The sequence below is a fragment of the Pteropus medius genome, unplaced genomic scaffold (genome assembly GCF_902729225.1).
Source record: "Pteropus medius unplaced genomic scaffold, Ma_sr-lr_union100, whole genome shotgun sequence".
Lineage (NCBI taxonomy): Eukaryota > Metazoa > Chordata > Mammalia > Chiroptera > Pteropodidae > Pteropus > Pteropus medius.
This window is the reverse complement of record NW_024354498.1, coordinates 3,569,186-3,586,969: the sequence shown is the minus strand read 5'-3', so window position 1 is coordinate 3,586,969 and position 17,784 is coordinate 3,569,186. Positions and strand designations below refer to the sequence as shown.

Genomic DNA, 17,784 nt, shown 5'->3' with positions numbered 1-17,784 from the left:
GGGCTTTTATAGACATCCTTCAGCAATGCTTTAAAGTCCTATCCTTCAAAACAGCCACAGGCTAGTCTATAGGTCCCCCAAATTCCTAAATGACTCAATGCTAAGACCTTACTATCATTCCAACTTGAAAATATGAGCAAACAGTAAATCAAGCCAGCAAGGTAACCCTTCTGATAAATCAAGGTCCTGATGTTTTGTCCAGTCACTATTCTCAGGTGAGAAAAGTGTCTATGGGGATGTGTTGATCTTTGAAGACCTATATGTAAGAAAGCTTTTAATGAGGTATTACTCTAAAAGTTCAGTGTGGACAACACTGTAACTTGCATCTATCTGCCAGCTCTGGCTTTCTATGTTCCATACCTGCCCTCAAAGATTCATAGGTCACCCCTGACTTCAGAGCAAGGCTGTACTAACATCCCGTACTCCTTCCTCCAGACTAGCCCAGCACCTTACACATTGTAGCCCATGCTTGCTGAATGTATCTTAATACTTTCTCACCTTCCACATGCTCCGTTGAAATGTCATCTATTCTAGGAAGAATATTCTTCACCCTCACTGAGTAGCCCCCATCCTTGGGTGCTTCCAAAAGTCATCTCATTAACATAACAAAAGGAAACTTGATCGGTCTCTTCACTTAGGAAATTTCAAGGGTTTTAGGAGCTCTGTGCAGGGAACAGGGCAAAGACCAAACATATATTTCTTATAAATCACAATATCACAACTACCCATCCAAACTGACAAAGGTTGTCTGATTGAGTTAAAGTTATGAAGGACTTCAACAGCCTATTTAACTCTAGCTGAGAGAACCAAATCTCCTGCTATGGGCACAAGAAGGAATATGCGTAAATTTCTCGGAATTGCAAGTTACTTCATTGCAAACTACAAGGCCAGATTAGCCTTTAAGTCTGAAACTGATGCCACTGGTCTCCAGCCAGCCTGATTGAGGACCACTGAGAAATACCTCAAAAACTAACTGCAAAGAACAAATAAAAGCAAGAATCTCTGAACATCCCTTGGGTCACCACTAAGACAGACTGGTTGAGACCGAGCTCATCCAACACAAAAAGGAAAGTAGTTCCTAGATGACACAGACAGGAAAACTAAAAAGTTTCAATGCCCTTTAAAAAAAAATAAGCCAACAAACTAGTTTTGAAAATACAGAGCAGGGGTCTCCAACCCCCGGCTGTGGACCGGTACTGGTACCAGGGTCCGTGATCTGTTCGGGTCTGGTACTGGTACCAGGGTCTGTGAGTGGCAGGTGAGGGAGTGAAGCTTCATCTGTATTTGCAGCCACTCTGCAGCGCTAGCATCACCGCCTCAGCTCCGCCTCAGATCATCAAGCATTAGATTCTCGCAGTAGCACCGGTCCCTGGTGCCAAAAAGGTTGGGGACTGCTGCTCTAGAGGTCTTCAAATGCCATTTCTTCTGGTAACGATGCCCATATGCCATCTCTCTTTTTTTTTTATAATCAGAACTTCACCTGCATTTATCAGTCCTTTCTACTCTGGAGAAAAATGACACAGGTGTGTATTTACAATGATTTCTTTAAAAATATCTATCCAGGTATTCAGCTTGCTGTTTTTTCCTTGCAAATTGGCAACCCGGTTCCTTTAGGTTCACAACAATGAATCTAATGATGAGAGCAGAGCCAGTGCTTGCCAATGAGGAGGCAGAAGCATGGTGAGCACTTTCTTGAGCAACTTCACTTCACCAACTCCACTCACCCCTGGATCACCTCGTGCTCTCCATTCCTTCTCAAGGCCACATTGCAGAGGCCTATCCAGGCTGCATACTTGAGGCTAGTAGTCAACTCCTGCCTGATGAGGGTAGGAGCAGACAACTTAAGCCTGTTGTTCTCATTGTTAGCCCACAATTGGTTAAATAGCTCAAAAATATGTAAGTGTGAAAAGGAAGAGTTACTGGTATGAACGAATAATGTTAACGATTTGAAGGTTAAAAAAGTGCTGCCAAATTAGATGTGGACAAGAGAACAAAAAGAGACTGAGGGTGTCGGACTGCAGAATTTTAGAAGGATTACATATTCCAATTGCTGCAGAGAGTGTGCATTTGTGTGTGTATAGCTTTGCACTACTGCAGATTTAATCTATTCATCAATTAATAAGACTATAACATGTAATATGTATATATACACATAATATGTTATATTTTTATTGACCAATAGATAGATCCTACAGTATTATAAAGCATTGCTATGGTTTTGCCTCAATCAGTCCCTGTGATTTAAGTGTTTTTGTTTATTCAGAATTCTTATTTATTTTGCTTTTAGTTTCCAGTGGAATTAGAGACTAGCCACCCATTGGCATTTATACCACATCCATTATAAGAGAAAGGGGCAGATTTTATATTATACAGTGAAATGGCCTCAAATCCACAATATTACAAGAAAATCAGAATAGGTAAATTAATTTTTGATGACATAATTTTTTAAATATGAATTAAAAAGCCAACTTTTACATTTTGTTCTACATAAATATCATAGGCTGCAAAGTTATTTTTTTTCCTATTTGAAGAAAGCCCAGAATGAAGCCTAGTATTGAACTAGCAGTGAGTGGAAAGGAAACCGGTCTTGTAGAAGGTGGTGAACTTCCATGTCATCTAGGCTAGGAGATTAACGGCCCTCCAATCACTCTTCCTTAGCCATTCATGATCGCTTTCCCTACAGCCAACAGGTAGGTGAGAGTGAGCAATACTTACCAGAAATTAATTAATAATTTTCCTCATCTGGATTTGTATTTCTTAAAGCATAATTACAACATTAAAGGAAAATTCATCTATGACAGCCATTTTCGATTCTTGTTCTCTTTCAGTCTTTACTCATGTGCACGGTGATATATTTTACATGACTACATCCTTCTATATATGCAATTTTGAGTTCTAATCTGTTATTTTGCAAAAAAAAATCTTTTCGTACTTTCATTTATTCATTTACTCTATTAATCAAGCTTTTATTAAGGTACATATTTGGTTTTAGGCACTATTCCAGATACCACGAATATAAAGATAAAAACCAGATCCCTCCTGTTAAAGAGCTCTCAGATTGGCAGAATATAACAGATAATTACAATGCATGGTATTGTAATAAATACAGATTGAAAAGCCTCTGTGTTTACCATTTTAATGGCTTCACAATCTTCTAGCTAGATAATATAACTTAATTCACAAAACTATTCCTTTAATTATTTTTCATTATCACAACCATTGCTGCAACATGTTTCACATATTTTTTTCTGTTAACCATTTTCTGTCTAGGAGTGAGATTACTGAGTCAAAGGGTATTAATTCAGATTTTTATAGCTCTTGACATACCTTGCTAAATAGCTTCATATTAGGATCATAAAGATAAATAAAGTCACCACTTCTTCTAAGCCTTGCCAACAATCTTATCACTAAATAGTTTCTTAGGATTTTCAAAAGCAGATACTCATTATTGTCTTAATTTGTATTTATTTATTTAATAGCAGGGCAGAATATTTTCTCATAGTTTTTTATTTCCCCTTGTGGGATTTATGTTTATGGCAGACTTATCTATCATCTATCATTTTATAGTAGCTTCCTAATATCTTTTCATGTTATATAGATAATAATTTTTCATCATAATTTATTGCAACTTTTTCCTGTTTGTTGTTCTCTGTTTAAATTCACACTGAATCATATCAAAATTTTTTATCAGTCACACATTATTTTTCCCTCTGGAATTTCTTTCATGGTTTCTTAAGAAATCTGTCCTTCTGCCATTGGCATTAATGTTCTACTCTGTTGTCCATTCAGTTTTCACTCGTTCAACTTTCAACAAATGTCTCCTATGTGTGTTGCCTGGTACCAGGGATAAAAAGAAGTGATAAATGAATGACAAATTAATATAAATTATTATTATCCCAAACTGGGAAATAGGAGTTACTTCATGTCTTCCCAGCACCACACCAAGAATCCTATTAACTAATTCTCTAGGGACATATATCTTTGACACAATATTTACTATGTGTGAGGTTAATTTACAACTCTGTTAGTGTGGATGTTAACTGGTAGAAAACTAAAAGCGATACAAATGATTCTTATCAGGCAGCAATGAAAATAAATTTTGACCGGCAGAGATGTAAGTGATTTAGCCCCTAGAAAAGATGACCTCAGAGATTACAGCTTTATTATCCTGTATAGGATACTATGTAGTTTTGCATTTAATTTAGCAATCTTAATTAAGTATTCTACTTTCAGTCATTACAAATACTATGCTCTTTCACAATTTCCTTTGAGGCAGCCTTACCATCTTATAGATGGTAAGATTCCCTCATTAATGAGTTAAATAAAGTTTTGACACATGCTCACTCTATGTTTACCCGAGAACTGGGAAATCTAGTACCAGTCCTGACACTTCACTCACGTAATAGTTCACTTAATCTCCTCCTTGACTTCTACCTTCCTTTTTGTAATTCATGGATTCCTGTAAGGTCGACTGGCATTCAGGAAACCAAAGCAATCAGAAACTTGTATTTCTATACACAGATGTGTGTGTTGACTGAGAATAAATAATCAGGTTCTAAGTCCGAAGCTCAGGATCTCCCAGGCCTAAGGGAGTGGGGCCTGAGAAACATGTCAGTGTCTGATGGAACACTTCACCAGCAGGGCTGACTCTGAGTGCCAGGACCAAGCAGGAGCAGGGAATGTGGTACAGTGGAAAGCACAGTCTCTCCAGCCAGGTGGACCAGGATTCAACCTTCAGCCCTGCCTCTTCTAGAGTCTCTTGAGCCTCTTACCTCATCTACGAAATAAAGTGGTTGTGATGGGTCAATGGGCCAATGCATAAAGAACCTTGTCACGCCTGTCACATGCCAGGTCTTCTATAAACATCACTTGTTTTCTCTTCTCTCTGAATCCACAGTGTTCCCCATGATGAATACTGAATCCATCCTCTAGAGATCGATCAGGGGCACTTCTGGATACTCAGAGTCTACTAGCAATTGAAGCAGAGGAGAAAAGCTGTGGCACTGGGTTGGCATTTCAGAGGTATCCAGTATGCTGCATTAGAAAGACAATGGTTTTAAATGGCCCTGCATCTACCTCCAATGGGCTTGGCAGCATTTCTCTTTGGGACCCCATTTCCTCTGAGAAGAGACTCAACTAGATGATACCTAAGATCTCTTTGAATTTTAACGTCCACCACAGCAAGGCCAACCAGCCATGGGTGGGTTCTGACAGCCCGCACAAGGCCACCACACCCACCTGCCTGGCGCACTTACCTCTCCCACCACCTCTATGATGTCGCCAACTTTCAGCTCAAGCTCATCATCATTCTGGGGCAGGTAGCTGAATGCCACCTGGCACCGGCGCCTCCGTCGCTCGCCTGAATGGGAAAAGCAAAATATTTAGATACAGCTCTTCTCTCGAAATTAGATTTTAAAGAGAGGATTCCTAGGCATGCAGGCAAATTAAGCTGACTTGTCTCAAATATGCTCTCTGGGACATGGCTAGAGGCACGGCAGCCCTGGTCTCTCAGAGAGAGGCAGTAGAAAGCAGAGCAATGCTTCTTGTTCTTTTAAAAGCTGCTGGGTCAAAAAGGCATGGATATGAGAAACCGATCCCTTGGTGCAAAAGGAAAAACCCCACCCCGAAGCGCTGGAGCACAGTGTTGCCTTAAACGGTTTTCCATGGATGGGGCTTTCTATTTGCTGCTGCTGCTTTTTAATGAAAGCTGATGTGGTAGAGTAAAAAGAATGGTCTGCTTCTAATACCAGCAAGGCAGAGGAAATTTTTCCCCAATGTGCAAAAGAAAAGATAAAGTATCCTGGCTTTTTTCTCACTAATCATCACCCTTTCAACATGCTGGAACTCAGGCCTGATAAGCAAAGGCTGATTAGATTTCAGCCTGCTCTTGGTGCCATGTCAAACCCCCTACAGAGGCTCAACAAATCCACTTCTGTCCTCTTCTCTCTGTTCCCAGGAGACCTACTAGCAGGATGCCTGGCTGCTTACACAGAACTAACCCAGGCAAATTAAGATAAAAGCCAGGGCCACACTTCACTTGATCAGAAAATACTCAAGATTATAGCACCTCACTCACCCAGTGTGGCCCAAGTGGGAGTCCCCGACTTAGAACTGGTTCAAATACAGACACAACTATCCACACCACAGACATGCATTGTGGGGAGAAAGAACATTCATGTGGTATGTATGACGGGGGGTGGGGGAGGGAGACAGACAGAAGACAGCAATGGAGGCCCAAGCTGGGGAGAGAAGTGACCAGGAGAGAGCAACTGAGACCAGCATTGCTCAGAAGTTTGTCACTCAAGGCTGACCACCTCACATCGTGCCACCACATGGCCTATAAAACCAAAAGGCTCATCAACTTCAAGGAAACACATTTAGAAATGCTTACTTTATTTCTGGATACTGCCTACAGGGATTCTTTTCTTTTTTCTAATCTTTTCCCTGAGAAAGCAAATCCCTGCAGGAGTGATCACAGGTCACATTAAGGCCCCCACACAGCAGAATATCATACAAAGAGGAAGGTCTTTGCTACATCTGACGTGCTCACTGGTCAATATTTTTCAAAAGCCAGTGGCCTAGTTCTCTCTGTTCCATTTTTCTCTGCCTGAACCTCACTAAGGAAGAACAGAGTTGAACAGAGAGAAGAGAGCGGAAGTTCAGAATCGACATCTTGTCTAATCACATCTTTGGTGACTACACGAATGCACTCCACCCCTTCGTGCGAAATCACAAGCTGCCTGGTCTTGATTAGAAGAAATGCAGAGCTATTAGGCTAATTCCCAGGTGCTAACTGTACTGTTAACAGGCAGACTAGGGCAATCCAAGGAGGGCCTCACTCTTCCAGGGACAGAGGGCTAACCCCAACTGGCTTTTCCCAGATGGGAAGTCAGGAATTGTGGTACCCTAGTGCAAAAAACACCACCACTATTCCATGGTTTCCAACACTACAGAAGACCAATCAAGCATTATGCGTCATAAAGGATACAGAGTTCTCATTCTATCTGAGAAGGTCTAGATGATGAGGCGATCTTGGCACCTATAACCTGTATCCTGTGACTCTCCTGCCCCCATGTATACCCCTTAAGATGCAGTTCTACTATAACTCTTTAAGAGCTTTATTTGCTAGATGCTATGTTAAAAGCAAACTCTGCAGATATGAATGTGAACACAAAACAAACATGACAAATGTCTGAAGCCTGACACTCGCAACCACAGAAGTCACCAAGGTCCTGACTGAAGTGACTTAAAAATAACATCTGAAGACCTAGTGTTAGCTAAAGTTACAAAACTTATAGTTATATGTAAGTTCATATCTTCGCAAAACCCTGTGTAAAAAGTAGCCTCTAACCCAACAGTATACAAATGGCAATGGAGAGAGTGATATATCCTTCAAGAAAAGACTAACCCAGCAGACTCAGGACTTGGAACAGAATAATCAGATTTCTCTCTAACCAAATCTCTGCATTGGACTTCTATAAAGCCCTATCTGGTATCAGGAAGAATGATACATTTACTAATTTTTCTCTGCCAGGCTAGTCAATATTTCTTAAAGGCCTCTAAGACAGTCATTCAGTTGGCAGCATAAAGCCCTATAAAGCACAGTGCCAACAAATAGGGAGGTATCCAGAGGCTGCTGTGGTAAAGGTCACCTGACCTAATTCCAAGCAGAAATAGTTATTCCCTCTGGCCCTCTGATAGCTTGTGATCTTTTCTAAAGCATTTCTGATACCCATTACCCTATTACATCCTGCCAACCACATAAAAAGAAAAAGGAACCAGAACAAATAACCATTTTGCAAATGTGAAAATTGGGGCTCAGTGACTAAGCTAGTAAGTGGCAGTATCTACTTAGCCTGAGTTCAGAGCTCTCCCTCCAATGCTAGATGAACCAATTCAGCTCACATCTTGTCCCAAATTCTCTGCAATCTTTACTTAATTGCTTCCTGCAATACTGCATACATAACATAGCCTTAGGTCTTCATCAGTGCTTTCTCATCACAGATACCTGCCAAACTCCTGGACCTCTGCTCCCGCAGGCCTCAACTTCTGCACATCACTGTTTCAGTCTTGTTTACCAGTTCTACCCAATGTAAAACCCACTTCAAGTAGGATGTTTGACATTAGGAGATAGAGCATTTCGGTTAACTCCATCTATCTTAAATTTAAGGGAATTTAAGGATGTCATCTGCCAATTTTTCCTCTCCGGGCATTTCACTGATGTTTACTGGTCAGTCTTGACATTCCTCGAAGAGGTATGTAGACAACAGTGCCACCTCTTTTCAATAGCTGGTATAAACTGAAGGGGAAAAAAAAGTGTGACTTGCTCAAGGCCGCAGTCTGGAATCTCTTAGTTTGACCTATCATCTTAATGCCCAGAGCCCAGTCTACATGAATTCAAGTTTTAACACATTTCAATGAGCCTTCTCCCTATGGAGTAAACTGAGTCATGAAAGAAAAATTTTCTTTATAAAAGTAAATATATTTGCTGATCATGACCAACAATATAAATCTATATTAGAATAACTAGAAAGAGGAGAGAACACGTGTTTTTCTTCCTTCGCATCATGGCCATTACCACCATCCTTTATCACTGTGTGTGTTTTCTAGGCAGAACCACTTAACTCCTTACACATAATTGAAAGAATAGGCACAAGCTTTATGGACATATATGCTAATGAATATGCGCACATGTCTTACCAAAAAAAAGTATGAATAAGGTAGACTTTACAAGGCATAATTGATACGTCTCTTCTTTATTGCCAGATTGTATGACAGCCACAAAATACACATGTGTTCATATGTAGGAACACAGGCACACAGAGATGGCAAGGTAGGTACACCCTCAACTCCCTCACTAGATTTCATAACCACCTTCCATTCATGAATAGCAGTGTTTAACAAAATAGTAACAGCTAACATTTTTTGAGCCCTTACTACGTGCCAAAAACTAAGTAGTTTTATGTATCACCCCATTTAATCACCACATTGAACCTCTGGAGTAGATCACTGACACCCTTTTACAGACAAGGAGACTGAGGGGGGCACATAGAGACAGTATATTACCAGAAGTCTTACAGCTAGGAAAGTGGAGGGCCAAGGATTTCAGGTCAGGAGATGCGACTCCAGAGATACTGGTTAGTTGCCTCCCATGTCTAACCATTCTTAAGAATTCTTGGCTATGGGTCTTGGGTCTTAAGACTGCAGAAAGGACTAGCTGGACTAGCTAGGCTAACATGGTACATCGTTAAAATGTGAAACCAGTTAGTGAAAACCCACAAATCAGGAGCGTTTCCTTATAGCTGCTGAAAACAGAGGCCCATATTTTAATGAAATAAAGCAGACTAGATAGGGAGGAAATGTACATTTGCATTCTCTAAAAAGGAAATAGCAGAAACTAAAAAGGGTGTCATGACCCAACCTCAGAATCAGCACACACATCTATATTTTAGAGCCTTCCAGAGAGTCTTATGACATGTGAAAACTTTCATTTGATGACCACAAAAATATAACAACAAATAGTGCAGTGGTTGAAAATAATCTTTGGGTCAACTGGAAACTTTCAACATTCGCATAGTCTATTTTTTTAGATCCCACATCCCCTATGACACAACAAGAGTATAACTATGAGGGTTATGATCATTTCAAATTTTCAAGGAACTCACTAAATTAATCAACTGGATCTTTATCACATGTCCAGGGAACATGGCCATATACTGACATCATTTTGCAAAAGAGAAAATATTGATAAAATCAAAGAGGAAATCTGAAGAAGACCCTACTTCTCGGGGTTACTTCTGGCATTTTCTCCAGACATGGTCTAGGGAACACCTGTGTGAGAATGGTGACATGCAGGGCAGACTTACATAACTGTACTCTCTGGGGTTGGGGCCAGGGTCCTGCATTTAAACCTGATTCCTCAAGGAGCCCTGCCCATGAAAATCTAAAACTCAACAATGAATCAGTGCCACTAATTATAGGTGACAACCAGTGACAATGGGTGACAACCGGAAAGGGCCTTGTGGGAACAAGTAGTCTTCCTTTGGAGGACTCTAATCAGTGGTTCTCAATTTTGGCTGCACATTGAAATCATCTGGGGAGCTTTCATTAAACTACTGATAATTTTCTAAATAGTGGTCCCTGAGAAACTAGGTCCCCATAGAAAAGTAGCTTTCCAGGGTTGAGGCCAAAAAAAAACCCAAAGTGATTATGCCAAAATTAATGAAGTGCTCAAATACTTGAGAGGTAATTTCAAAAGCACGCAAGGATCAGCTTGATGGGGCTTCCACAGGCCAAATTTGGGACAGTAACAACATGAACTGAGGAACGTATTATAATTTATTTATTTATTTCAAAAAAAATTCTTGAGCCTATATTGATACATTCAATAAAGCTAAGTTGATAGCTAGCTAGCTAGCTAGCTAGATAGATGGATAAGATTAGCTAGATTGGGGACATATCCAAAAAGGTATTACTTAGACTGATGTCAAATAGTTTATTTTCTATGTTTTCTTCTAGCAGTTTTACAGTTTCAGGCATTACATTTAAGTCCTTAACCCATTTTGAGTTTATTCTTTCATACAGTCCAGTTTTCTCAACATCACTTGTTGAAGAGATTGTTGCTACTCCAGTGTATATCTTTACCTCCTTTGTCATAGATTAGCTGGTCATATAAATGAAGGTTTATTTCTGGGCTCTCTATTCTGTTCCAATGATCCATGTCTGTTTTGGTGTCAATACCATGCTGTTTTATTATAGCTTTGTAGTATAATTTGAAATCAGGAAGCATGATTCTTCCAATTTTGTTCTTCTTTCTCAAGGCTGCTTTGCTATTTTGCAGTGTTTTGTGGTTCTATATATTATGCAGCAGTAAAAAATAATGAAAATCTCGCCATTTGCAACAACATGGATGGTTCTAGAGGGTATTATGCTAAGTGAAATAAGTCAGGCAGAGAAAGACAAATACCGCATGGCTTCACTTATATGTGAAATCACAAAACAAAACCAGTCTCAGAAACAGAAACCAAAAGGATAGTTACCAGAAGGGAGGAAGTGGGGAGATGGGTGAAAAAGATAGAGAGAAAACAGTTGATAATATTGTGATAAGTTTGCACAATGACAGATGATTACTAGAATCAGTGGAGTGAGCACGTTGTAAAGTACAAAAATGTCAAATCACTTTATTGTACACCTGAAATTAATATAACCAATATAAAACTATACCAACTATACTTCAAAAAAAATTAGGTAGACAGGAGTGGGGCAAGAAAAGAAAGCTCTTCTTTACAAAAGAATGTCAGCTAATAAATATAAAAATAGTAGAAATGGACAGTCAACATTTTATAACCATCATAGCAATAACTGATTCTAGCAAGTATCAATGGCTACTAAACCACTGGGTGAAAGCTGTTGGGGATAAGGGAAGCTACAGTCTCAAAGTACCTCCCCACAGTTTATCTATTAATTACGAAAGGAAAATGGTCCCCTTAGAATGGAAAAGCTGGCAGACATAGCCTTAAAGTTCACATCACCAGTGATGGAACAAATTAATATCAGGTGCCTCCTTATGCGATGTGCTGAGGACTTAACATTAGGTACAGAATGTTCCTGCCCAAAACATTTAACCTAAATGTGACCATGAGGAAGCTATCATGCAAATCCAAACTGAGGGACAGTCTACAAAAACTGACCTGGTTTTTAAAACATCTTCTCAAAGTCAATATCACATAAGATTTTAAAAAGGCTAGAGAACTGTGCCAGATTTAAAAACAGTAAAGAGATATAATAACTAAATATACTGTAATCCTGATTTGGGTTTTATAAAAAGGTTATAAAGGACATTATTGAGAGAATTGGGGAAATCTGAATATGGCTTAATACTAGATAATAGCATTATGTTAATGCTACAATTCCTGACTGTTCTATTGCAGTTACGTAGGAGAATGTCCCTGTTCCAAAATATTTAGGGATGAAGTGTCCTGATATCTGTAACTTACTTTCAAGTAGGTTAAAGAAAAAAACAAAAGGAGTGTGTGTGTATTCGTATATACATATATATAATATATACACGCATATACAGAGAAAGAGAGGAGAGGAGAGAGCGAACAAATACGGCAAAATGCTAATAACAATGAGTGAATCTAGATGGGTGTTCGCTGTACTATTGTTACAACTTTTCTATGCATTCGAAATGCTTCTAAGTCGAAATTTTAGGGAGAAAAGTAAAATATCCGGATGCTGGGGCCCCACCCCTAGAAACTCTAATATCACTGGTCTGGGGTGCAGCCTGGACATCTGGACGTAAGAGCTCCCCAGGTGATTCTAACACACAGCCAGGGTTGAGAGACATCTGGACAGATCTGTTGTCCAAAAAGAAATGGGACTTCTCCAGGACCATGCTATACAGGTTCTACTACATTCAGTTTCTTTTCCCAAAAGAGAGAGAAATCATACTTATTTGTCAATATTACCCTAATGTACAAACCAGGTGAATGCTGCCGTGCTGATTTTTATTTCACAGACCTTTGGCGCAGTTGCACTAAGCAGTCACTAGCTCTGGAAATGTGTTCCTAGGGCCCAGCAGGTAGAAAAGACAGTGGTCTCTGCTATGATTTATTAGCAAAAACTGCTGGAGTGCAACAAACCCCCAAGTTACTGAGCAGCATCCTGGGTTCTTGAAGAAGATGTTCTTCAGTTGGAAACTTCGGTTTATGCAAGGGGCCAGGTTTCCTATTCAGGATGGGAAAACAATATAAGTTTAACTAACTAAATAAGGAGAATCACTCATTTTACTCGGGACAGCCAATGGTGCAAAGATGTTTCAATGTAATGTAACTCAAAGAAAATAAGGACATTTCAGAGGCTCATGGCAGGCCAGAAAAAAAAAACAACTGTGGGTCTTTCTTTATAAACCCCTCTTGACTGTGGCTGAACTGTTGCAGTGGAAATGTACAGTATTTAATTAATCAGCACTGTTTGGTCCCCGGAGATGAGTCTGCTCAATTCTCCTAGGGATGTGTATAATCAACATCTTTGCATGGCAGGGAACAGTATATCCAGTTGCCTGCTAATTCAAAGGCAAAGTTCATCTGAAAAGAGGTTATAGCTTTGGCAGTACTCATTTGCTCCGAAGTTCCACCAGAATATAAGAGGGAAGTGTAGAACCAGTAGGGACCCATTTATTAGAGCCTCTGAGGCATGCGAGATGAGGAGGGCGATGGGTAAAGTCAGAAGTCACATAAGGAAAAGCAACTGAATCTTGTTGGAGATGAAGGAAATGAACATCGATTAGGTGTCTGCCATATGCCAAGAACCACGCTAGACACGTTACGTGCCTTCCCTCAAGTCCTTGCACCACCCCTACTAGGTTAGGGGTGCTGGCCCCATCTTTATGGAGGAGCACAGAAGGGCTGGATAACTTGTCAAAGGCACATGAGTTAAATAAGCTGTGGTCTGCAGCCCTCTTCTTCCACCAACCCAAGATAAGACCAGGAAGGCAGACTGGGAGTGGCATTTCAACGCCAAGCAGAAGATGCCAAGCTAAAGATGAGGACTTCATTTTGTGGACAGTGAGGAACCAGAGGAGGCTTCTGGGTAGAAAAGAGACAACAAGATGTGATGAGGACAGTGACTTAGGGAGAAATGCCTGGTGCCAGGGGTGTGCAGGACGGCTTGAGGGAGGGAGCCTAGAAGCAGGCATATGACCCAACAGAAAACAACAAAAAATAGAGAAAGTCTGAAAAACACGATGGAAGGAATCATACACACAGGGAAGGAGAGGCAGATATACAGTATTATCTTCAATTGATGGTGTCTGTTTTCCCCCTTGGGAGCCAATGACCCCTCTCTTACTTGTCTTTGATCCCCAGCACCTAGCTCAGTGCTTAAAGCAGACACTCAATCCATTCTTGATAAATGGATAGATGAATGAACTAATGAGTACCTATTCCACATTCTGTCTGTGAGTCATGGTTTTGTGAACATAAACTTCCAGACAGTCAGAGAGGCACCGGATAGAGACAGGAAGGGTGGTAGAAAAGAGTTAAAGCCTCAACCTGGTGTTACACAGGACATACACCAATGTGTCCTTAAAAACGCCAAAATGGTTAAGATGATAAATTTTACATTATGTGTATTTTACCACAATTTTAAGGGGAAAAAAGCCAATGCCGACTTGCGGCTACAGTGATGGAAAGATAATGGCCCCTGGAGTTTTGCCACTGTGTTGAAGGTGCCTCATTCCACCAGCGCTGTAGTCTGAAGCATCTGTAATACTAAACAATGCCTGATATACTCCTTACTGCTTTCATTTTCCAAGTTTATGGTCAACTGGCAATTACCCGTACCAAATGGTAGAGCAGGGCTGAATATACATTCAGGGGTGAAGAAGAAATTATATATATTTGATTTGAAATTTAGTCCTCTTAAAACACAGAAAAGACTTGTTTTAAGTAGGCAGAGCTATTTGTACAAGAATGTTCAGGGCAGCATGGTTTCTAATAGCAAATGAATACGTGCACAGAGACCTACAAAGGAAACATCCTGAATGCCCACTGAGAGGGAAGGGCTACATAAATCATGCGGGAAACTAGGCAGTCATTAAATAGAACTCCGCGTGTACTGACATGTAAAAGGTGTCTATAATACACTGTATGAAAAAACCAAGTCATGTAATATGTACAGTATGATCTCAACATTGTGAATACACACATCTCCTCCCTCCAAAACCGCCACCAGGGACTCTTTTATTTACTCCTAATCACCCAGAACCTAGCACAGGTTATGCACTCAACAAACGTTTATAAGTGAATAAATGGATTCATTCAACATTGAACTAATATATGAGAGCCTAACAATTAAGTGAATGAGAGAAAGAGGGTGTGTGCACAAACATACTTGTGTAAGCGCAGAAAATGGTATGGAAGAGTATACCCCAAAGTAACTGGCATTTTGGAAAAGGGGGGTTGGGGGAGTATAAAGAGAGACTCATTTAAATGCTTCGGCACATCAATTTGTTTTTACAGAAGGCACGCAATACACTGTAATAAATTTTAAAAACATCATAGTCATGTATTAAAATAATTATCTTGCATTACGAAACTTATCCTTCTAGCACAGTTCGATGACATAAATAGTAAAGTTAGTTCTTATTCTCCAAGTAAATAAATACCAATTAAATCAGGGAGAAAGATCTTTGTCATATACTGAATGACAAAGGGATCCTGAACTGTTTATGGAGGGTCCATGAAGACAACAGGAGATGTGAGCCCAGAGAAAAAGCTCTACATCTTCAGCCCACACTAGTTATTATTCTGATCAGATGTTGTTAGAGAACCCTCCAAGGAGCCCCACACAATATTCTCTCACTTACTAATCCAAGGTCATTTTCCCTGACCTGACTCCCTAGACCAAATAGCCCAGGCAGCCATCTCCCTCTCAGCCATGGAGGGGCTCTGTGTCCATTCAAGCTCAATCTCACTCACTCATTCACTCACTCACTCACTCACTCACTCACTCACTCACAGGAACACACACACTCGGCCACGGGAGCCCCTTCTCTGGGTTCCCCTAACAACCACTGGTTTTCTCTAGTACTACCCTCATCTAACTATATTTCAATGATCTCTGCATGTGGATTTATGTTTGTCTCTACCCCTTCAGCTCTGACCCCTGTCACCTCTTTCACGCACACCTTTTTCAACTAATGCAACTCATTTACCAATACTCATATATGCTTCATGATAGTTATGTGGATGTCATTTCATGACAAATGTTCACTCTCAATCTGTGAGCCCAGGTGCCACTATCTAGAAATGGACAGGCACAAAGCCCTGATCCAGCACTTCCTCAGTCCTAAAAACTTTAGAGTCTAATGCCCTGTTTAAAAAAGCCACTGAAAGCAGTCTTAAAGTTGATCAATTAGCATATGACCAAAAAAATCGAGTTTCTACCACCAGCATAATACAGAAAGGGGCCATCCATTCAATTAATGGAGCTCCTGCAAAGATAAGCTGCATATGGATATTTTCAATGTTAACATTATCACCCAATATTTCCTTAGAAGCCACATCTAAAATATTGGCACTATCGGCATGAAGAACTCCTCCAACCATGACGTCTACCACCTCAACTGTCTTATAAAAACAGGGTGTGAATTCGCCATCTGAAAGGACACACGAGCTCTGATTTCACAGCTCATAGACATGTGGTCCACACTGATAGCAGTAAAGCACATAAGGAGAATCCTAGGCCTCATAATATGAAGAGACAGATGACCCAGTGGAGCCAGGATTGCGACCACCTCATGCAGCCCAGTCCATGGTTCTTTGCTTCAGTTTTCTCATGTATAAACTTGGAATGATAGAGACAGACCTACTTTCAGAAGGTCTGACTCCCTCCCTTTTTTCCATTTGCCTTTACATTCATGAATATGTTAAAAGGTAGCTCTGTTAATTTATACCAGTTCAACCAATATTCTTTTCACCAACCTTCCCTTCCCATCAGAGTGAGATAAAGGAACCACACTGAAAAATAGTCGGTGATGTCTCTAAATGGCCTTTTGGTTTTCCCCTTTCTTTAGACTAGTCTCCGGGGTTGGTTTTGACCTTTCAGCATGCCCCTTAATCCAAATGACCCGACCTACAGCAGACCATCCCCAGTGAACACTTCTCCAAATTATCCCTGGCCTGACTTCCCCAGCCCAGCCCACCATCTCCCCAGGGATAGAGTCTGGATGTTCGGAGGAGAAAAACCAATCCATAAAGCTTTTCTGTGCTTTAGCAAGGCTGATTTGGGCACAATGCCCAAAAGAACTCAACATATTTATAGAGTTTTGTTTCATCTACTTTTAAATGCCCCATGCAGAGTCATTCAAGTGAAATGAGAATACAGAATTTCAAAGGAAAAACTGAAGACTCTAAATATAAGTTATTTGTTGAGCATAAACAAGATTTCTCCCTTCTATCCAACATACGCCCTCTAACATATATTTTTAAAGGCATTCTCAAACTTTACTGCTGACAAATGGATCTATGAGACCTCTAACTTCTACAGTTAAGGGCAGAGGTAGGGAGGAAAGGAGGGCGGGGCATTGTGAGCACACACATATTAGGAACTATGACAAAGGTCTAAAAAAATCCTAGAGACCTTCATCTGGGGTCCATCTCTCTTGCCTATTCTTAGAGAATTCTCAGGGTAAAATACCATTAACAGATCAGTTCTTAAAATCAGTACCCAAAAATGGCCACTGTACTGGGAGATTTAAAGAATGACAGAAAATTTCACCTCTCTCTCTCTCTCTCTCTCTCTCTCCTCCCCCTCCCCCACTCTCTCTAGGACAGAAGGAAAAGATCTGTACTGCAGGCCGTCAAAAATGATTTTTAAATTTTGACTTATTTTTTTAATCGGCATGATTATATTTAATTGATATATACAGAACATTATACACAACAATGGCCAAAAATATATTTTCTTCAATTATCCACAGAACCTTCACCAAGACAGACCTTATTCTGGGCCATAAAACAAACCTCAACAAATTTAAAAGAATTAAAATAATACATAATGTTGTCTCTAACCAAAATAAAATGAAACTAGAAATAAAATCTGAAGTATAACAGAAAGAAATGTTTATAGATATATGGAAATTAAACAAGTTTATAATCAATGAATCAAAGAGGTGGTTTCCCAGAAAATGAAAAAAATGTAGATAACTGAATGAAATGAAAATATAGCATGTTGAAATATGTCAACAAATATGTCAATAGGGCTGAGAGATTTTTTTTA

General features: G+C 40.0%; 1 protein-coding gene across 3 annotated transcripts in view; it reads right to left on the bottom strand.

The window, feature by feature from the left end:
• SH3KBP1 (SH3 domain containing kinase binding protein 1) overlaps positions 1-17,784 on the bottom strand; it is a 313,545-nt gene that overhangs the window by 146,846 nt on the left and 148,915 nt on the right. For all 3 annotated transcript variants that reach the window (XM_039852304.1, XM_039852302.1, XM_039852303.1), the window contains one exon: positions 5,256-5,359. In XM_039852304.1, coding sequence (XP_039708238.1) covers positions 5,256-5,359 — 104 coding nt within the window. The remainder of the gene's footprint in view (positions 1-5,255; positions 5,360-17,784) is intronic.